This window comes from Apus apus, chromosome 5, assembly GCF_020740795.1.
Source record: "Apus apus isolate bApuApu2 chromosome 5, bApuApu2.pri.cur, whole genome shotgun sequence".
NCBI lineage: Eukaryota > Metazoa > Chordata > Aves > Apodiformes > Apodidae > Apus > Apus apus.
The window spans coordinates 11,787,520-11,809,990 of record NC_067286.1 but is presented as its reverse complement, the minus strand read 5'-3'; the positions used below and the strand labels follow the sequence as shown (position 1 = coordinate 11,809,990).

At 39.6% G+C, this 22,471-nt stretch overlaps 1 protein-coding gene across 1 annotated transcript in view; it reads right to left on the bottom strand.

Annotated features, from left to right (window-relative positions):
* TRIM66 (tripartite motif containing 66) overlaps positions 1-22,471 on the bottom strand; it is a 46,525-nt gene that overhangs the window by 5,933 nt on the left and 18,121 nt on the right. Inside the window, exons 6-14 of the mRNA XM_051620905.1 lie at positions 21,353-21,467; positions 19,898-20,044; positions 19,632-19,749; positions 17,417-18,306; positions 16,266-16,427; positions 5,073-5,345; positions 4,642-4,870; positions 1,456-1,516; positions 592-766 (exon numbers count right to left, since the gene is read on the bottom strand). Of these exons, the coding sequence (XP_051476865.1) occupies positions 592-766; positions 1,456-1,516; positions 4,642-4,870; positions 5,073-5,345; positions 16,266-16,427; positions 17,417-18,306; positions 19,632-19,749; positions 19,898-20,044; positions 21,353-21,467 (2,170 nt within the window). The remainder of the gene's footprint in view (positions 1-591; positions 767-1,455; positions 1,517-4,641; positions 4,871-5,072; positions 5,346-16,265; positions 16,428-17,416; positions 18,307-19,631; positions 19,750-19,897; positions 20,045-21,352; positions 21,468-22,471) is intronic.

The window sequence follows — 22,471 nt, the reverse complement described above, 5'->3', positions numbered from 1 at the left end:
CAAAATCATCATTTTCATATATAAGCATATAAAAGTAGTGGTTATCTGCAGACATAATGGTTTCTCTGCAGTGAACTCTATTGAAGAGGACACTGGTTTTCAAGAAGGCCCACACACAGCTCAACATTTGCCACTGGCTGGTCACCTTGGTCAAGTAATTTCCTCCACATACCATAATGTAATACAACTACGAGAGAGCTGTGATTTCATATCACAGATGATAGAAATAGGATGCTTTGCAGTCTTACACTGTGATTTCTGGAATTGGTTGCTATCACTCAAATATACATTCAGGACAGCTTGAAGCTATATACACTATATTTGTAAACAGACAGATGAGCCAGGTGGTTTGCTAGAATACAAGAAGACTACAGCTATCCAATCCCAAAGACAGATTTGTTAGAAGGATCAGGGAGCTACACAGCAAACCAAAAGCTGCATTGTCTGTTACTTCAACCCATCACAGAAGTATCTGAGGATAAAATGAATCAACAGTCTTGTTTTAGTGCATAAGAACTTCAGAAACTGTGAAAACAAGCCAGTGGGACAAAGGGCAGAAAGCAGGTAAAGCCTCAAGGAAATTTCACTCACCTTTATAGACATACTCGAAGACTGGGTCCCACATTCAATTATCAGGAGGAAATTGCCATCCTGCTCATTATGCTGTGGCTGGAGCTTAAACACTGGGAGCTCCCCTGCCTCCAATGTCTGAATTTTTAGGCGTTCCAGTCGTACGTAGGGGATCTTCTGCTCCTCAGGGCCAGCTCTGAAGTCCAAATGACATATGATAGAATTCAGTCAAGTTCCACAAAGTTCTCCTCCTTATTCAGTTTCAACGTTTTTCTCATGCTGCTGCTTGTGCTCCTTTCCTTTTGTAACTGAGACCCTGCTGGCTAAACACTGAAAATCTGGGCCTTTTTTCACATGCTGATTCTTTAAGAAATGTAAAGGCAGTCACTGTACATTAATTATATGTGTAAATGCCTTACTAACTTCTGGGCTAACACTTTGCCCTGCTCTGATTCAGTCGTGCTTGATACTTTTCAGTGTGACTGACTTCAAGCAAGAACACAGCACACTATCAACTTTACAATATTACCACAGCAGTAGCTGAAAACAAAATGTTATAAAATTTTTGAGATAATGTTAAATTATGCTTCCATTATATTTCTTAGGTTATTTGCTAAAGAGTTTCTAACTGTCTGAGCGACATAAGTTTGCAAATATTTATTCATTCTGGAAAATTACAGAATAACTGAAATTCATTCACTTGACTTCTTTTAAATTGTTGTGAAGTTTAAGAGAATAATTTACAACTTTCAGAATTATCATCTGTAAAGAATCTTGCATTCTTTTTAAGTTAAGTTCTCCATTATCATTAACTATGACAAATTTTCTACATACATGCATAAAATTTCAGAGCTAGTACTTTTGTATAAAGAAAGACTCCGTTACCTAACATTCTGATTGCTTTTCATATCCATTTCAAAATGTTCCTTTTCACAGTTATTGGAATCTGGAACAGAAGATAAGAATATGAATAAAATATTTATAATATCAGAGTCAGATCAGGGTAGAAAGGACTTCAATATTCATGTCCTTCTGACTGGTGTTTAATATGGTATCATAAGTGAATTATGGAATAATTTCATCTATATGTATAGAAAACGTGTATGGTATTTTCTATTCTGAGATACAGTCTTTGTCTTTCTCTTTGCTTTTAACCACAGCTTCTGTACTGAATGTGAGGAGCCTTTACAAAATATTTTGTCAAAGTGGTTACATCCCCAGGGAATTATATTTGTACAAAGCCATGCCATATTCATCTATACACATGGAACAACATAAGTAATCCTCTTTGCTATACAGCTTTTGCTTGAGAAAAACAGACCTACTGAGGTCTGAACCCCTGAGGCTCAGGAGATCTCTGAGTCTAGTCTCCTGCTTCATACTAAGAAGCTTCTGGATAATTCTAGTTACTTGAAAACAGGAAGAAAATTGGGTCTCCCATCTACCACTAAGTGATGAAAACTGCACAGCATGATTCTTTTCTGTCTCCAAGATACATAATGTATAAACATGTGAATTCAAAACTATTCCTTATATAAGCATGCAAGTAACTGTAACTCTTGTCTGATACTAGTTACAAGAGTAACAAAGCAACTTTGGAGAGGTGGGATAGGGTAGAGATGAATGCCCCAGTGGATGCCCTTGTAAATACAAGGACACGGACAAAATTCATAATAACTCTTTTTGTTAGGAATTAGCTTGACATCGACAATAGTAACAAAAAAAATATAAAATCAAACCAAATATCATGCCTATCTGGAGATAGCCAAGACAATATGCATTTAAAAAGAAAATTTAGCTTGGGTCAATGGCACCTAACCCACAGCTTGAAAGTAATGTGCTTCTAAGATACTCTGTTGTATCCGGCCACAGGAAAAACAATACAATCAAGACTGACAAGGAACAGTACATTTCATGTCACTCCGAAAGTATGATTCACTTGGTTTTGTTGCTCAGGTGAAGGGTGGTAGCCAGGACTCTGGCAGAATTACTAAGAGGTGACTGCACACCGAGCAGATCTCATTGCATGGTGTCAAACCAGAGGATGTTCCCAATACTAATCAACATTTCCATCAGCAACTTGGCTCATGAAATAATAGTACCTATAAAATCTGTGGAAAGCACCAAACTAGAGGGCTTGCAAACACACACACACAAAAAAAAAACCTCCTCAGTCACTAAGACTGAATTGAGGTAACTGCAAGTATTATGCTTCTGAAGCATCAGATGAATGTAATCACAACAGAAAATAACTGATTAGGAACTGTTCTGTAGAAGGAACTAAGGAGTAATGTGGACAATTCACTGCACGCAAGTCGACTACTAATGCTGCTGCTGCAAGAAGGGTGGATTCCATCCTGCAGTGTGCTGCCAGCAGTCAGGAATGTAAAACACAAGAAGTTGATACCCTGGCTCTGCATGGCACCCCAGAGGCCTCAGCTGCAGCACTGCCTTTGGCTGTGAGCAGCACTCCTGGTTGCAGAGAATCCAGAATTGTGCAGCAGGAATGAGATGGTTCTTAAAAAAAATCTCAACCCTGACCCAGGAGAAGAGACTGAAACCATCAAATTTGTTTAGTCTATGAAGAAGAAAGGGAGGGTGTTTATGCAAGCCATGATAAGAAGAAAAGTGGCTGTAAGAGGGAAAATGATGAAATTATGTACAGTTTTCACCACATCCCTTGGAGCTAGGGTAAGAAGAATTTTGTTGTAAATTAAGCTGAAATGTTTATATTTTATATTAGGAAAGGATGAGTCATTTAAGATATACACCAGAAACTGTGGGGTTTGGCAGGCAGCACAGCACTGCTGAAGCCTCTAAGTCCTACTGAGAGCCACTAGCAAAGATACCATTGCCTTTGCCATAGAGTTAATCTCTGTTACTGGTGCCCACTACACACAGGGACTGCATCTCCCCAGGTCTCCTCTCACTGCAGCCTGTAAACAGCCAGAGCAGGATGGAATTGCTCACTTCCTTGTGAGAAGGGAGCAGCACTGACATCAAAGCTCTGGTCTTTCCATCCTCTTGCACAACAGGACTTCTGCTTTGCACAGAGCAAATTTGCAGCATCTGTTATAGATAGTAAGATTCTGTCTTTTGGGGCTGCTTTCTGTGTGTAGTGGCACACAACTCAAACCAGAGACTCACAAAGCTGCTCCTCTCAGAGACATTTAAGCTTGACTGAAGCACAGCCTACTAAGGGTGCACCTGATTTTTACAACTCACACAAATGATCGTGGAATAATTGTCACAATTTGGCATACTATATATAAGAGAAGACAAATACATTTCCTTGGCTCACTGAGCTAGGCCTCTTTTGTACTAGTTAGAATTCTCTGAATAAAAATACAGCACAGAGATAGAAATATTAATTCATCTTTTACATAGAAAAGCAGCCAAATATTGGCATAAGTCACAGGATAACAGCTTGATCCTGCAATCCCTTGCTTGCATGAATAATTCCATTGACTTTTAGAGTCTGCAGGAATGAGGCTTTACAGTGTAGCACAAGGATGCTGGCAAGGTGCCCATGAAAAGAGTTAAGTAAGGTCTAATTCTCCATTAAGGCTGAAGAAATAGGCCCTGGCTGAGGGAATCTTCCACAGTAGACAGAGCCAAGCAAAAGCACACACTGTGCAATATATTAACCTAGAAAAAAATTGCTGTGCTACTGAGGTTAAGGATTTAGTAAAAGGCACATTCCATTTCAAAAGTTTTTTGGGGTTTTTTAATTTATTTTGGACTCTTCTAACCAGCTCTTCAACAGTCATAACTGTAGGTCTAGAAGAACTAATATTCCAGGTACTTCACACAGACACACACTCATTTCTGGTTCATAGATGAAGGATGTTACAAATTCAAGACAGATAATTTCCATGCTTTTCCTGCACAAATGAGATCAAACACTTTTCCATTGGATTATGTAGCCTAGTAATGTTTAAAGCTTCCTGGAAAGCACATTTTTATGCAAGTACATTAATAAGCATACTGCTTTGCAATGCTTGCAATGCACAGTGTTAAAAAATAAAGACATGCCAAAAACCTAAAGGAAAAAAATTAAAAGCCTGGTACCTTCTTCACTTCTAAGTTGTCTCATTCTGGCATTCATAGGCAGGAAAGAAGCGTTGCCGAGCATTTCAGAAGGAGAAGTACAAGGTTGAGATTTTTTGATTGAAAGATTAATAGGTTCTTCCAGCACTTTTTGCATAGAAAGAGTTAATTCATTAACTACATCTTGCCCAGCAGTAGCCAAGCTGTTTTCTAGGCAATGATCTACAGTATTGAAGTCTTCATTTTCCAGCTTCAGGAAAAAAAAAAATCAAAATTTATTATTAGTTTTCTTAATTTCCATCTGAGGAAAATTACTTGCAATCAGTCTTCAAATACCAGACAAAGTAAGTTTACTTACTGAAATAGCTGCTTTTGGCTGCCTGCCTAACATTAATAAGTGCTATCAATGAAAGTGGGTTCCCTTACAGCAGAGGAGTTTGAACAATTCCTACCTTGCACTTAGTGGTGCCCTGTAATGCATCACTTGGTGTGAGGCCAGGAGCAGCCCCAGGGCTCAGGTCACTTGGAGCTCTGCCTGATGCCAGGCTGTAGTTTGGAACTGAATCTGGTGGAGCATCACAGTCACAAACAACATTCAGGGATGGGTCAAGTGTTCCAGCACCTGCTCCTTGTGTCTGTGCATCGGCTGAGCTAGATAACCTTGTCGAAGGTGATTCCATTTCCAAACTGCTTGAAAAGCCCAGAATGCTTAAGGATGCTGAACGCTGGGAAAAGAAAAACATCCCCAATACATTAATAAGCCTTTCAGTAGCAAAACACTACTGTTCTTTCTATCATGGATGAGATACTCTGTTTTAGCTATATGTAATCTATCAGTTGTGTCACCAGGGCTTGAAAGTATCTATTGTGATCTTATACTATTTACAAAAGCTTCAGAATTTCCACTATTAAAACTGAAAACTGGAAAAGGAAACACCTAGGTTACTCTTCTGTGAGATAAAAAAATTGTCTTCCTTGATGAGTCCAAGGGATCCTGATTTGATGAATGGGAAATCTAAGCATATACTATCAATCCTTGGTATGAACCCTACTAGCTTCCTATAAGTTATTCCAGAAGAAATAAAATTCAGATCAGAAATTATATCATTTTATTCAAAAATCATCAGACCACTTTATTTGGAAAGAAGATTCAAAAGAAATAAGGCTCAGATCTAACACAAGTAGTTGAAACTATTTTTACTGTTAATGATGCTGAAAACTTTATGCTAATTAGTGAGTCTGTCCAATTAAAACCTAAGGCACTTGCCCTTTAAATATCATAGTGTAAATCCAGAAACATGCACTAATGAGGAAAGGATGTATATGTTTAGGTTAGTTTCCAAAAAAAGAGGGAATTTTACCAAAGTTTCTGAAATAGTTACAGTAACACGCATTTTTTACCCTCTCATTGTTTGTCAGTATCCAAACCCACAGAAACACTGTTATGCAAAACAAAGCAAATCCACCCATCTGGGTGACTTCCTTAAACTGCCTTATCTCCAGGAATATGTAACTACACTGAAATCAGGACTCTTCTATCATCCTGAAGAAGAAAATATAAGCAGTCATAAGAAGTATGCAGGCCTGTGTCATTTGAATATGTAATTTTCCATTTATTAGCATAGTTCATTGGTGTTTCACCCTTCGTAACTGACTAAATCCTTTTCACTTGATTACAACACAGTAAGTAGCACTTATTGTAATATAAATAGAGACAAGAGAAATGTGTTGACTGCATCTGAATTAGGGTTTAATTTAATTGTTGTACTTATTTTTCTGCTGGGGGCCTGTGACTTAGAATTGAATCTGAGACAGAACACATTTCCTAGATATAATCAGTAATTTTTTTCTCAACTGTTTTCTTTGTCTACCTTAATCCAACAGTGCTAAAGACATTAACCTAAGCTGAGCTGTCAGTTCATAGAATCACAGAAAGCAAGGTTGGGAGGGATCTCAGCAATTATCTGGTCCAACCTCTCTAGGTAGGAACACGGTTTAGATGTGATGGCCCAGCACCTTGCCAAGCTAAGTCTTAAAAGTGTTCAGTGTTGGAGAATCCACCACTTCCCTGGGAAGATTATTCCAAAGTCTGATTGTTCTCATAGTGAAAAATTATCTTCTGATGTCCAATTGGGATCTCCCCAGGATTAACATGCACCCATTGCCTCTTGTCTTTTCCATGTGACTCCTTCTAAAAAGGGAGTCTCCATCTTCTTGGTAGCCACCCTTAAAGTACTGTAAGGTCACCCCGAAGACTTCTCCAGGCTGAACAAACACAGCCTTTCCTTGTACAGTAGGCTTCCCAGTCCTCTGATCATCCTTGTGGCCCTTCTCTGGATGTCCCCAGCCTGTCCACATCTTTTTTTGTGGAGCAGGGACCAAAACTGATCACAGTACTCCAGGTGTGGTTTGACAAGCGCTGAGTAGAGCAGGATGATGACTTCTTTATATCTCAGCTAGTGATGCTCCTGTTGATGCAGCCCACTATCCTGTTGGCTTTCTTTGCCACTGCAGCACACTGTTCACTCATGTTGAGCTTCTTATCCACCAAGACCCCCAAGGACCCTTTCCATAGAGCTACGCTGCACCCAGGTGGATCGCAGTCTGAACTGTGCTTCTGGATTATGTTTTCCCAGGTGCAAGGACTTACACAGTTGTGTCCATGTAAATCCTACACAAGGCCAAAGTAGTCAGTCTTGAATTCCTTTGCTTGCAATGCATATCACCTATGTGCTAAGAGAACACCCTAACACAAACAGTAATTTCCACCTGAGGATGTAATTTAATTTCCTTTTCCTCAATTTGCAACAGACACGACAGTAGGAGCTTTGCATACTGATTACATATTCAATGAGATAACCTGCATTTGAGACAGAAAGAGGTCAGCTCTTCTGCAGTGCTACAGGAGGTTTCTGTCATTCTACCACACAGTGCTCTAGTAAGTCTGGTTTACATGGTCACACATCCTAATGAAGTCCACAAAGATCAAAAACGTTCATTTGCTGTCATAATTGGCTTGTGGCAGGTTCCTGCATGTGCAGGGACAAATGTGGCCTATCAAATACACATTTTTCTTTTTGTTCCATTACTCTTTTTATCACAAGTCTTTTTCAGATGACAAAATAAATGTGTGAATTGTTCTCTCATCAATTACAGAAGCTAAAAGAAATAATCAGAATTCATGCTTGAACTGAACAGATGGACTGTAACAGCCTTGCCTCTTCCCCTTCTTTCAAAGTCCATCGTGAACATTAATTAAGGCCCTGTGAGGTAGTTAAATATTTATTTCGCCAGATTCTCAAAAGCAAATCCACAAATTCCTGAGTCAATAGATCTACCTAACGCTGTGCTGCACTGGAAATGGGCACGCTGAGGCACACGTGGTAGCTACACCACCCAAAGTTGGAGAGCAAGTTAACTGGAGACCTTGTGGCTGTTGCCTTCCAATCACTGCTTGCATCTTCCTTCACTTCCATTACAAAAGGCACCTCTGTCTGCCCCGTGTTGAGACCAGAGCCTGTGAAGACCTGCCTGTGTGTAACTGCAGGCAAAATGAGAGCCCTACTAAGGCAATGGTAGGACTACTCCTGGCTTCAGTAAGACAAGTAGTTGCTGGACTGCTGCTTCATCAGAAAATAAATAAATAAATAAATACATAAATACACACATAAGACTTTGTTGCAACTAAATTTTTAGAAAGGTGAAATTCAATTACATCATATGCTCCATCTGTTTTACTCTTCTAACTAGCATCATTTTCTTCAGAGATCTTTATAGATGATATAAGCCAATATAAAACTTTACTCTTCTTAAAAGGAAAAAAGAATAATGAGGCCATCAAACTGCCATCTGTCTTTCCCTTGGGGCAAAAGTTAATTTTGTGGTTATTTTAATGATGAAGCAACATTATGATCTTTCACTGCAAAATATTAAAACTCACAGTTAAGAACAGACACATTCCATTCTGATCCAAGGAGCTGCTGTCAAGTGTGAAGTGAACAATGCACTGGGAACAAGGCTCATTAATAGCCTATTAATTCACTCCCTAAAATAATCATTTCTTTTGCCATTAGCAAAAATTTCTCTTTTCCCATGACAGTCCAGCTAGTTTTTGCAAATGGGATAACTTTGAAGAATTGATCTCTGTTTTATAAAAGCTCTATTGCTTTTACATTGCACCTTTTGAACAACAATAAGCATTAATTATGCTCTTGGGTAGAGGGTTTAGGTTAATTTTGAAACTTTTGACATTTCAGTGTACAGCCTGGCACATTAAACTACATCTGTGTCATTATAAATGGAATTCTCATTGTCTCACAACTAATTTTGGTCTGATGATGCTTGCAATATAATGGCAGCAGCATCACCACCCCAAAATGCCTTCTACCACAAATTTCATAGCTATGGTAGTGAAAGGTAAAGAGAAAACATGCAAAGTGCCTTCAGAGAACAAAAAATAAACATTGTTCAGTTCAAATATTTCTTTGATCACTGTTGCATTTAAAAAGGTCCAGTGTAAACATGCATCACTAATACAGAAGAATTCTGAGAAGCAAATACTTACCTTGAAACAGTGGGATTAGGATTTGTTAGGATTGTTTTGGCAAAGTCTCAAGGCTGTTGACATTAAGTGTCACAGATAACGAAAGCTAGAACTAGGAACTGCCAATTCTCTTTGCTATAAGAGAAATAAGATGCTGCAAATGGTTGCAGAGTAATGAACTGCTGCGATTAAGTGGAGCAATCCCCCTGGCAGCTCATTATGCTCGGAGGTTAAACAAATGTACTACTCCAATCCAGTTGTTTAACTCACCACACACAGCAGCACTGATAACACAGTCTACACATGCTTGCTATTCGTATTTCTCAATTTCAGAATAGAATCCAAATGATTTCCTTTCTGGTTCTGTGAGAAAAGAGAAACCAAATCTTCCTTAACATTTTCTCTGACTAAACTGGAGCTGGTTAAAAGCGGAAGGAGGAAGAGATTGAACGGAGCAAGCAGCATCATGTTTTATTTATCTTTTTTTCCAGGTCAAAGGAAAAGGTTTTGTTAAATTAACATTCTGGGAAATGTACCTAATTGCATTAAGCACAAAAGCATTTGTGCTGTAAGCAGCTCAATATTTTAAAGTCAAAAAAATGCTTTGATACTTCAGGAATTTACAGGACCCTAAATTCCAGGCTGTTATCATTTTCTTCATCCTTAATTCCCCTAAAATTAACAGCAAGTAGGAAAAGAAAAAAAAAAAAAAAGCAGCAACAACAAGCCCACTCCAGTCCCAAACTCAGATTCTAATTCCTAGTGTGAGCTTATTGCTTTCAGTCACTAAGTAATCACAACATGCTCGGTGCAATACTAACAAAAATGAACCTATACTGTGCCCCATAACCCTGCTCCCAAAAATTTCACATGCTTTTAAAGAAAGAAAGAAAAAAAAAAAAAAGGAAAAAAAAAAAAACACACCACAACGAAACATAAAAAACCCCAAAATATTAGTTAAGCACTTGCCACTGAGAGTTGCTGTTAATAAAGCTTAGGACAAATATGATGGGGCAAAGTACCCAAAAATGCCACCTAGAGCAGGCTGAGATCAACCGTTTTCTCATAATTCTGCAGGAACAGCAGCATTGGCATGTCACAGCCTGGAAGTTCACACCCATCAAGTCCCAAGAGAGGCTGAGAGGTTCCACCACGAGCTGTGACTATTTTAGTCTTGCATCAAATGCCACCATTGCATATAATTGGAATAAAACAGAAGCCTCTCTCAAAGTGCTCTCAAGAGCGCTCCTCGGATGGCAGAGGATATTTTCTAGGATTTCCCCATTTCACTTCTTGGTGCTTGAGACAAGCAGAGCTCTTGAAATAAGAAGCTGAGACTTATTGCAGATCACAAAGAACAATACAAAAATCAGCATTATAGCACTACACAAAATTTCCATGTGCTTGCACTTTGATTACTATTTCTGGTCACCCTGTCTCAAAGAGGGTTTATCAAAACCACAAAATGTAGGGAAAATGGCCAAAGATATAAAGGACCAAAATACAGAATGGCCTCCATGGGGGTGGGGGGGGTGGAGGGGGGAGAAAAAAAAAAAAAGACACTAGGGAGGCCAACAATCCCTTTTCAAGTCCAAAAGGAAATGTTTGAGAGGAAATTCATCATAGACCCATAAAATACAGACACTATGAAGGTGGTGAATGCGGAGTGATTATTCACTGGTTACTCTAACACAAGAACTAGAAGGCATCCAACTGAATCATCAGGCAATGGACTCAAGGTAAGCAAGCAGAGGAACTTCTCATGCAATGCAAAATTCAGTTACTTTAGAATGCTGAGGAGACAAACATTATTAAAATGGACTCAAAAAAAATGGATTTGACAAATTCATGGATGAGGGGTCCATGAAGAGCTGCAAAATACAATTGTCTGGGTACAACCTGCAGCTCAGAAAGTCCCTAAAGTGCTGCTTTTCAGAAGCTGGGATAGCATCTCACCAAGGATGAGCTTGTATTTGTCTGTTTCTTATACTCCTTCCTAAGCACCTGCTATTGCTTCAGCTATCAATGAACAGTAATAATTTACTAATACAGTCCATGACATATTCAGAGATTTATTTTAAGCAGAAGGCAAAATAATAGCTCAAGGGAAGAAACCCTCAAAGGTTGCTAAGGAACATAACTTAGCCTGAGTTTGGCAAATGCTGTCCTATCTACTCACAAGTAGTCAGTACCCCAGAAGGCAGAACCATGAGTGCCCAAGCCAGTCAGGTTTTTAGGATGAACGGGAATGGTACAGAGTGTTCCAGTGCCCAGGACCCAACCCAACAGCTGGACAAGACAAGGAATTCTCCCTTTCAGAAATAAAGGCCCTGCTTTTAAACAGAGAAAGGGGTGCACTTATGGAGTCTGAGGAGAAGAGATGTCCAGCTGGCCTCACAAGGTCTGTTGCAGCAGTTCCTGAGGTTTAAACTAGAAATTTGTGCTACAGATGTGCAGTAATTATGACACCTCTTCAAACGCTAGGTAGAACCTTTAGACCTCTTGCTCATCACAGCCACAAATGACAATTAGGTATATGCAAGGAAAACAGGGATTGTATGCCCTTTATTACTCCTGCAAATACAATTAGGCCAAAAAGACCTGATTATTCTTGCCTCTGCTCCAGAACAGGTGACCTCTCTAGTCCTGTGCACAAATTAATAACTCAATATCACACTATGTAGAAGTCACAGAAGGACCATATCACTGCAGAAGGCTTTCCACAAAATTGTTAATCTAATTAAGCACTCATTCCTTCATACTGCAACTCAGCAACTCAACAGCTTGTATAAAATTGTTTGCTAGAGCTTGGCACAATTCCCCAGAACAAGAGTGCAGGTGTTACAGAAATTATTCTGAGATTTGTGCTCTCTCTTGCTGGCATTCTTACTGGAGAGATTGGGTATTTGACAGGAATGGAGATGGAACAACTCCACAATCCAAAACAGAGGTCCTGGCTACATGAGTGAAGTATACTGGTGGGGAGCATGAAAATTATATTCATTTTGCACATAGACAGAAAGCTTCCATTTCTATTGTTGCATTCTTAAAAGGTGCTAATCAAGCCCAAAATGATGCTAAGTGCAGCACTTTACTTGTATCAAAAAAAACAATGGTCTCAGTATAGAAACATTTATTCTGCACAAAAAATTAAATTCACAGAGAAAGATTAGAGGAATACACAGCAAGACAGGAAGGCTGACAAAATATCAACATTAATGTTCCAAAGACAGTGAAACAAAACAAGCCCACACGTGACTAAAGTTACATGTTTAGAAACTATACTATATGTGTGCATACAGAGCAGGTGGGCACAGGAGGAATTACTCTCAACTTTAAGACAGCAGTAGCCTTGATGCCAATGTTTCTGATGGACATCAGCTAGAAAACCCTGTTTTATACTACTGGCAAGCCAAAATTCTGCCTGTTCAGTGAAGCTAGATTTAATTTCTGTCCTAAAAGGTGGTGAAATGTTACACATGAGGACATTTTACAAGCGCATAAGGTGTTTCATTCTTGCTTCTCTACTTCTGTTACCAGTAACCAGCTTTAAATGTGAGGGACAGAAAACAGTGATCATCAGAAAAACTTGACCAAGCATTCTTTAAACTCAAAGGCACTTGCATGACATACCAGTCCCACCATGGTGGATCGGCTGCATTAGCACTTGCCTAGGATGATCTGAGTAACTTACTTGTGGTTTCCTCATCTATGAGTGATGTTGTGATCCCAAACTATTCATAGCATCTACTCTATATTGCTTCACACACAAATATGATCCTGTATGCAGACAATTCATCTAGTTATCTGTCAATAGTATCAAGTGCATACCATATGCATGTTTCAAAACTAATGTGCAGATGGTTAACTACATGAGCAATCAAGACTTCCCTTCTCCAAAATAAATGAGGAAACCACTGAACTAATGGAAGCGTTTATACTTGACAGATCTTGGCAAACATTTCACTAAACAGTTATTTCTGAGTTTTGCTACATCCCAGTTTGCATTGCTTTCTTTTTAACAAAAGAATCCAGCAGCCAATTATCTACTCCAGCAGGAATGCTGTGCACAGCAAAGGCTGTCAGAGTTCAGCAGAACTGCAACACAAGGCCAAGAAGTCCAACACCAATTACTCTCCAAAAGGCAGAATACGGTTCTTCTCCAGGTAGGAAAAGGTTTCTCTAGACATTTTCTCTACCATATTTCCAAGAGCAACATTTTAGACTTCTCCATGTTCACTTTTCCAAGAACTTGAGAGAGATGAAATGTTCTGAATACAAGTCATATGAAAGTAAATGGATAAACACCTATGTAGAAATTTTTGTCTGGAGATGAGCATGAAAATATTTAACAGATCAAAGAGAGATGAGAATGAATAGACACATCCTCTTGTTCTCAAATAGGAATGGATCTCCCATTTAAACATAGATTTAGTCTAATTGTCAGCAAAAGCGGTCAGACATTTCTAAATAGCATTCATGAAGAATATATTTCACGGGTTTCCTTACTGTGCTCTTTCCCTTCATCATTTCTAATTAGCCATTGTCAAAGCTGCCAGTACATTATGGCTTTATCCCAAACAGCTCATTACAAGATATAAATACAGACAAAGATGGGTTACTGTGGGATACTGTAGCTGTCGAATGTCCTAATTTCTTGCAGAGGTACCAGGAATCTAGTAAAAAAGGACACATGTTCTTTCTGCACAGGTGCATACAGTTCTCAGCACCATTAGAAAAAATTTTACATGTTCATTTCCTGGAAGTATCCTCCCTCTTGCTGCCTTCTCAACTTGTACAGCAATGAATCAGCCCTTCTTCCTTTCTCTTCTTTTCCCATCAGATTACACTAGTCTTTCTCTTGCCCTTCTGCTTCCATTTTCTCCCTCTTTCTGTTTTCTCTCATTTAAGCTGTTGGAAGTAACCTTCCTTTACAGGTCCAGAAGACAAAGGACAGCTTCTTCAACATACATGTAGAAAAAGCCTCTGAAAGCTAATTGGTTAGCATCACCATTCATTTTCACAAATAACTTTGAGGATGTGTCTGCCTTAGAATAAAAGTACGTGCTTAGGTTCAAGGTCTTGCTCAGGCCTTAAATACACGCCGCCTTCAATTTTTACAGTCACATTCTAAAGTAAAGGTAGCTGTATCCTGAAAAATTTGCAAAGCTTTCCTCAGTCCTGTGCTCTGTCATCAGAGGTTACAGGAGATCTGCTTCTTCATGTGCAACTTCAGAGCCAAAGAGCGTGATCTCAGAATGTTGTGATACTATCAGCCTCATCCAGAAATTCCAATGCATCTATAGGATTGAGTTAACAACTGCAAATTTCTTTGTGGCTTCCAAATCTGATCTCCATGATTATTCCAGACCCTCAGTAATCACTAAATTTTCTTGTCTTTACAATTACAAAAAGGTTCCCCAACGACTCTGAAGAGGTATTGCATGATAAATATATTTGGTCAACAAAGCTACATACTAGAGAAGGATAAAATAAATTCCTTCTGAGGGCTACTAAGGACACACAAGTTCTTCCACAATATTCCACACACAGATTTCAATAAAAGGTAGCCATTAAAGACTTCTACATGCTACACAACATGAATCATGCACAGAAGTACCAAATAGATTTGAGCAACCAGAATATGAAGGGCTGTTTGGAGTGTTTTAAACAAACTGTACAGAGAAGTAAAAGGCAGCATCTCTGCCTCAAGTGGACAGGTGATACTCAGAGCCAGTAATGATCTACTGATAAAGATGAGCCTTTCTGGTTTTGTTTATGCTGCTTCTCCAATAATTCCACTTAGGTGGAAGGATCAAAGCATGATTATTATGTTCTGAAATACTCTAGAGATACAGAAATCTATTATTATTCTGCTTATACATGAACAAGGAGAAGGAGTATAACATAATTCTATAGCCCTTTCAGACATAACATCTTCACAGAATCACAGAATGTTTTGGGTTGGAAGGAATCTCAAAGACCATCTAGTTCCAACCCCCTTCATGGTCAGGGACACCTCCCACTAGACCGGGTTGCTCAAAGCTCCATCCAACCTGGCCTTGAACACTTCCAGGGATGGGGCATCCACAACTTCCCCAGACAATATGTTCCAGTGTCTCATCACCCTCACAGTGAAGAATTTCTTCCTAATGGCTAACCTAAATCTCCGATCTTTCATTTTCAATCCATTAGCCCTTGTCCTATCACTATAAGCCCTTGTAAAAAGTCCTGTCCCAGGTTTTCTGTAGCCCATTTAAATACTGGAAGGCCACTGTAAGGTCTCCCTGGAGTCTTCTTTTCTCCAGGCTGAGCAACCCCAACTCTCTCAGCCTGTTTTCATAGGATAGGTGCTCCTATCCTATCCTATATAGCTCTCCTATCATCTTTGTGGCCCTCCTTTGGATTCACTCTAAGAGCTCCATGTCCTTCTTATGTTGGAGGCCCCAGAACTGGACACAGTACTGCAGGTGGGGTCTCACAAGAGTAGAGCAAAGGGGAAGAATCACCTTTCTTGACCTGCTGGCCATGCTGCTTTTGATGCAGCCCAGGCACAGTTGGCTTTCTGGGCTGCAAGTGCATGTTGCCAGCTCATGTTGAGCTTCTCATCAGCCTACATCCCCCCAAGTCCTTTGCCACAGGGCTGCTTATCTTCGGCAATAATTAGTGTTATTCCCAGAACAACTATTTTGAAGGATGTTTCTCAGGTCTGATTTCATCAGAATCTCTGACTTTTATTTTTTTCCCCCACATTAACTGCTGCTAGTTTGGCAGAGCCCCTAGAGACAGGGACTGGGCAGAACTTACTCAGTGAAGAAATAGATCTTCTATGCTTAACAATCATGCCAGCTAGATATAAACGCTATCATCTTACAGAGCAGATGTTGATCCTTGCTACAGCACAGAGTGTAGGCATCTTACTGGGAGATGCATGCTAGGTTAGGCTATGATAGTCTTCCAAGATTTACAAGCCATTTTGCTGACCTTTGTGGTATTTTAATTTTTTCAACCTGGTTGCAAATTCCAATGACATATTGTATTCAGTATTATCAAATCACATTTTCCATTCAAAATAAATATATAATTTTAAAGCTCTTTATACCTTTCTCACTGGATGGAAAGTTGATTGTTGCATTGTGCTCTCAGGGGAGTAACTGCTGACACCAGCTTCTTCATCTACTGACTGTGACAGGGAGGAGCTATCACTTTTGTCAAAGGGAATTACAGGCTTCTGAGCTTCAAATTCCACAGAACTCTCACAGACCTGCAAATCAGAATTAAGAGTCTGTTTTTTCAAAATCTCAGAGACAAAAATGCTAACAAATTCACATCAGCTCACATCATACACAATATGACAAGACTGCAAAGGCTCTAAAACAAAGGTATTGAAAGAAACCCTTCTTAGACAGATAAATGAACAGAGACTTATCTCAAAGTTCAATGAATTAAAAAAAAAATAAATATTAAAAATAAATAAAGCAGCTGAAATGTACTGTTATTCCAGAAGCCTGCAATCAGCCTCTACAGGTAAGCCACTTTGAGAGCTATTCCAGGTGGGAACTCCACAGAATTTCCAAAATGGGAAGTCCCAGCCAATTTCCACTGCAATCCCCACTGTTTTGAATGAGTTCCGAAGCGACTTTTTGTACAACATGTCTGCCTTGTAGTTTGGATGCTCACCACTAAGCACTATCCCTTGTTCAAAAGCCCTATTCTTACCAACAAAGGAAAAGGGGAGAAATTAGTCCTGCTGACAAAACCGTAAGAACAGCATGTGTGAATACTGCTGAAAATCTTCAAGGACATAATGCAATAGCAAGAGCTCTTACTAATACCATGGAAAAATAACTCTCTGACCAAAAAAAGGTGCTCTTCACTTTCTTTTTGCTAATCACTCAGAATCCAAAGGGAATCTTTTTCAAGGACTCAGGGCTTAATGTTTCCAGTAAAAAGGAGTTGAAATGGAGAGTAAGACTACTGCAGTCCTCCAGTTACCTATTCCTAAAGGAAGAATGATGGAGCTTTTATTCTCCCACCTGCTGCTCACCCCATCTATTTAGAGACCCAGGTTGTTTATGCAGCATTTCACAGAAAATTTTGGCCCAGTCTGCATGAGGCATGAAGCCTCTGCTGAATACAAACATAGAAAAGACAACAGAAAGTTCAACCAAATACAAGGCATCTCAAAGGTGTCTCCCATTTCTGAGCTTACATTGACTAAATGCAATAGGAAAGGATTTTCAGAGAACTTACTTGTGCTTCATCTTGAATTTGTTGCTGAACCGAGGCTGGCTGCCTCACTATGTAGTTGATTTGACCAACTATGGTCTGTTGAACATGCTGAGGTGGCTTGGCTTGGTTCAGTTGTAAGCTGGACTGTCCTTGGGCCTGCAGAAGAAGCTCCAGATCCTTTTTCATCTCCTCCAATTCGAGCTGGTGGTGCATTATGTCCAGGCTCTGCTGGATGACTTGTTTGTGGGTCTTCTCTTTCTGACCTGATGGTGGCGATGCTGGTGGCAGCTGCTGCTGCTGCAGTGGGTGCTGCAAGTGGTTAGATTTCATCTTCTGGAGGTGGCCAAGTTGCACTTGCACAGTTGATGTCTGTAGAGAAGGCTGAGTGCGAAATGGCTGTTGATGGCTCGTGTCAACTTGCTGAGCCTCATGAGATACAACAGCATAACCCAGGGGTGCTGCCTGCTGCTGCTGCTGGGATGGTAAGTGCTTTCCCACTTTGCCAGACACATTCCCTGGCTCTGAGCGTGACTGCTGTTCCAGCCCAGACTGCGTTAGCTTCACAGGCTGGAGGGCACCTCTCTGCTCCTTGTCCTGCTGCTGCATGCTGTGCTGCAGAGGGAAGTGCTGCTGGTGCAGTTCAGGAGGTTGTCGAAAACTTTTATGGTGGTTCACGTCTTGGTAAGAAGGCTGAGCTCTGTTTGGGTGAGGTACACTGAGGCAGTGTGAGCAACAAACAGGCATAGGACACTGAACTGCAGGTGGAAACTGAGGTGGCTGGCTACTCACAGGCTCCAGCTGTGATGCTGGTGAGCAGTGCCCATGATACAAGGAGGTCTGTAATCCTTGCACATTTCCACAGAGTAGCATGTCTGAGTGAGAAATGTGTCCACCTTCCATAGTGAAACCTCCTGGAAAAAACAGCAAATTTATTCCCTCCTATGATGTTGATAAATTTACACAATAAAAACGGTGAACTATGGCTATTCTTTTTTCTTCATTTCAAATATAAAAGATATTCAAATATCCTATCTAAACAGTCCTTCAACATATCTTCCACATAATTTTTTCAAGATTTTTCAATTATTTAAAATCACACCAAATTCCCACTGATGTCAGTGGAATTCATAGTTGAATTACCAGCAAGTGCTTTGAAAAATTGACCTCAGTTTATTTTTAAAGTATGGATATGGCTTATATTTTCATTTTTACTGAAGTATGAGCATGTCTTCTCATCCATAAGCACAGATACAAAAGACTCCTACTAGGGTGAAAGTGACAAAAATAAGACACTGATGTTATGTAGGTGAGGATCATAAAATCCAGAAATAAGTGACCTATGAACTGATCTTGTCCATGCTTTTAGTTAAGAGAAGACTATTCCCTGTAATACTTTTGAGAGTGTTTTACCCCATCTAGTTTTAAATATCTTTAAAGAAGAAGTGGGAAGAAAACCAATCTTTTAGATCATTGATCAGCCCACCAAACTGAATTTGCTGTAAAAACCCACTGCAGTTGGGAAATTCATAGCTGGAGGGAAGCAAAGTCACAGTAAGCACATTCATCATATAAATAACACAGCAATTATTATACAGTTGATGTCTTAAAGCCACCTTTGTGCCTGTTTACGTGCCTCAAGCACTGCTCAGGTCCTTTGGCCATTAAGATACTAGAGAATCTGAGGAGTCTGGGCATGACTGAGTCCAGCTGCCCCTGTGTAAAGCAGAGGAAACAGTACAAGGTCCTCTGCAGGTACTCCATTTCACCCAGGGTATTCCTTACAGGACTGCCAGAGTCACAGAATTGTACAGAAATATTGCTTGATGGGACAGAACTTCCTTTCAAATACACTGGGCAAAGACAAGGCTGTCTGCTAGCCATTTAAGTCATTGCAGTTAAAAGTTATTTATTTTTTTTTGTCCTGCATAGCATTTCCACATTGTGATTTTTGTAAGACCATCAAGTATTATATTTATTGAATGTATTTTCAGGTAATGTTTATAAGGTAATATTTACATATAAGTATGCCTTTTAATAGGTAAATTGATACAACTGGAGGGAAAAAAAAAACAAACAGGGAAGTTCAGCCACACTAGCTTTCAAAGTATGACAAGAGGAACAAAACTGAAATTCAAAACAAAAAAGGGGGGTGCTTTAGGGAAAATACTATAGTATCTATATCTGCCTTGTCTGGCTTTGAGCACTCATCCAATAAACAACAGTATATTTTGCTTACCCAAATTAGACAGTTGTTTAGTCCAGTAGGAGGGATCCCAAGTAAATCTGATCTTCAGAGGGGGGCCTATGTCTGTGTTACAGTTTGTCTCTAACAAGCGTTGGATCTGAAACACAATCTGGTGACAAACCAAAGGATTATTGTTTTATTTACAGGTATAAGATCATGATTTTTATTTATTTATTTGAGAAACAGCCAATCCTTAAAACAATTCTCCCATTTACTGCACAGTTTCCATTTACTGAGAAAATAAGTATTGCTCTTACCAGTTCTTTACTGAAGAGAAATGGGATGCTGTTTTTACTGCACACTGCCCAGCTGATGAAGTTCTGCACATGTTCTACTTGTCTGCTTAAAACCACAGCACCTTGCAGTTGTTGCTCCAATTTCTGCTTCTTTTCACTGGTGATTTTCTGTTAATGATGCGAATCAATAGAAGACAGTCGTTATTCTTCAGACACACGTAATACATACAATCACTGGCACTGCACATTGCAGTCTTTGCAGTGACACTGTTATTTATAATCTCTTTAAACTACCAATCATAAAAAGAAAGCAAATCCTATTTAACAGATATATCTGAATTCAGGAAGAACAATGACTTCTCCAGGAGCAGACACCCTACATCATTCTGGCCTTTGTTTAATAGAAATATATAACCCAAGAAAGCTGTATAAGTTGGATCGAATTTGCACCTGGACCACTTTCTTATGTCTTACAATACACAGCAGAAGAGACTCAAGAAAGAAAATAAAAAGAGGGCAAGCATGCAGCATTTCCTTAGAATGGCCTTCTAGTCTCCAGCAATTCGTGTTTTAGGGACTACAAAGACAGAGGCTACATTATCACCCTCAGTGTAATTTTCTATGATTTTTTTTCTAACTACTTTGGAACCTATGCCCAAGATCTTGCAGCAGAGTTCCACGCTTGTTTACCATCTCTGTGAAGAAATTTCATTTGATGCCCCCTGCATGCATTTCAACAGAGCACTGCAAGTGTACACACAGTTTGGGTGTGGTTATAGAGGACTCAAACACTGAAATGTCAAAGAACGTGAACACTCAATTTAATTAACATTCAATAATACTGAAATAAGAACATACATTTCTCTCATTTTTGTAAAGCTACTTAGCCAAGTAGCTATATTTGAGCCAAACATGTAAGTCCAAAGGTAGCCAGCAAGTTCCGAGTGCCTTGTCTTTCCAATACATGCTAAAATTACCCAAGAAGAACTGAGAACTGGGTATTCTGATCAGATCTGATAGTAAATTTTGTGCTCAGCATATTTCAAAATAAAATACTATATACTTCAACTGGACTTCCAAAAACTGAAGAGTAAGAATTACAGGCTCTGTTACAGAAAGTAGACCAGAGGATCATTTTCAAAACAGGATATTAAATGTGCTGTTAACTGTATTCTACAAATTAAACATTAAAAAACAAAGCTGGTTTGTTTTTTAAGTGCTCAGAAAGTGCACACTTATTCCCTGTAACAGCATTAGAAGATGTGGCTAACTCATTATAAGCAAACATTTTGCCACTTCATCCTCAATCTTTGTCAACCATTGCTTCTACATACAACTCTGCAGAAAAAATAAATACAATTTGAAAATATAAGCAAAGGGACAATAGCTCTCACATTATATTATTTCAGTTGGCACTGAGATAAAATTTAATTTAGTTTGATTTCCCAAGGTAATAAAGAAACTAGTCTTACTTACTTCAAGTTGTTCAAGAAGGATGTTTGTTCGTTTATTGATTTCATTAATCAAAAACATCTTGGCCATTTTTATTTGGTTTTCTGCCCTTTTGTATGAATGTTTTACTTCAAGCAGCCTACAGGTAACAGATAACACACCCCTGGATCAGCCAGCTGGTATGTCATTTATTCAGAGCTTAGTAGTTAGTTATTTGTTAGAAGAACTGATTTAACTATAGACAAAGAATTCCAATGAAAGTTGTATTATTTCCCATAAGTGCTCAAACATGTCTCTTCAAAATTGTAATCATAGAATGGTTTGAGTTGGAATGGACCTTTAAAGATCACCTAGTCCACCCACCCCACCTCTACCCCCCCCGCCATGGGCAAGGACACCTTCCACGAGACCAGACTGCTCAAAGCTCTATTCAACTTGACTTTGAATTTTTCCAGGGGTGGGCCATCAATCACCTCTCTGGGCAACTTGTTCCAGTGTCTCATCACACTCACAGTGAAAAATTTCTGTCTTTTAACTACCCTAAATCTCCCCTTTTTCACTTTAAAACCATTACCCCTTGTCCTATTGCTACAGGCCCTGCTAAAAGTTTGTCCCTGTCTTTCATATAAACCCCTTTTAAGTATTGAAAGGCCACTATAAGGTCTTCCCAAAGCCTTCTCTTTTCTTCTCCAGGCTGAATCACCTCAACTCTCTCAGACTGTCCTCATAGCAGAGGTGTTCCAGTCTTCAGATCAGTTTTGTGGCCCTCCTCAGGGAACTCCAAAGCTGGATGCAGCACTCCAGGTGGGATGCCCCCAGAACACAGCATAGGGGCAGAATCACCTCCCTCCACCCGCTGGCCACGCTTCTTTTGATACAGCCCAGCATACAGTTGGCATTCTGGGCTGCAAGCACACATTACCAGCAAAGGTCCAGCTTTTCATCCCCCAGCACCCCAAAGGTCTTTTCTGCAGGGCTGCTCCAAATCCCTTCATCCCCCAGCCTGTATTGATATGAGAGATTGCCCTGACTCAGCTGCAGGACATAGCACTTGGCTGAACCCCATGAGCTTCACACAGTCCCACTTCTGGAGGTTGTCCTGGTCCGTCTGGATGGCATCCCATCTTTCAGGCGTGTCATCTG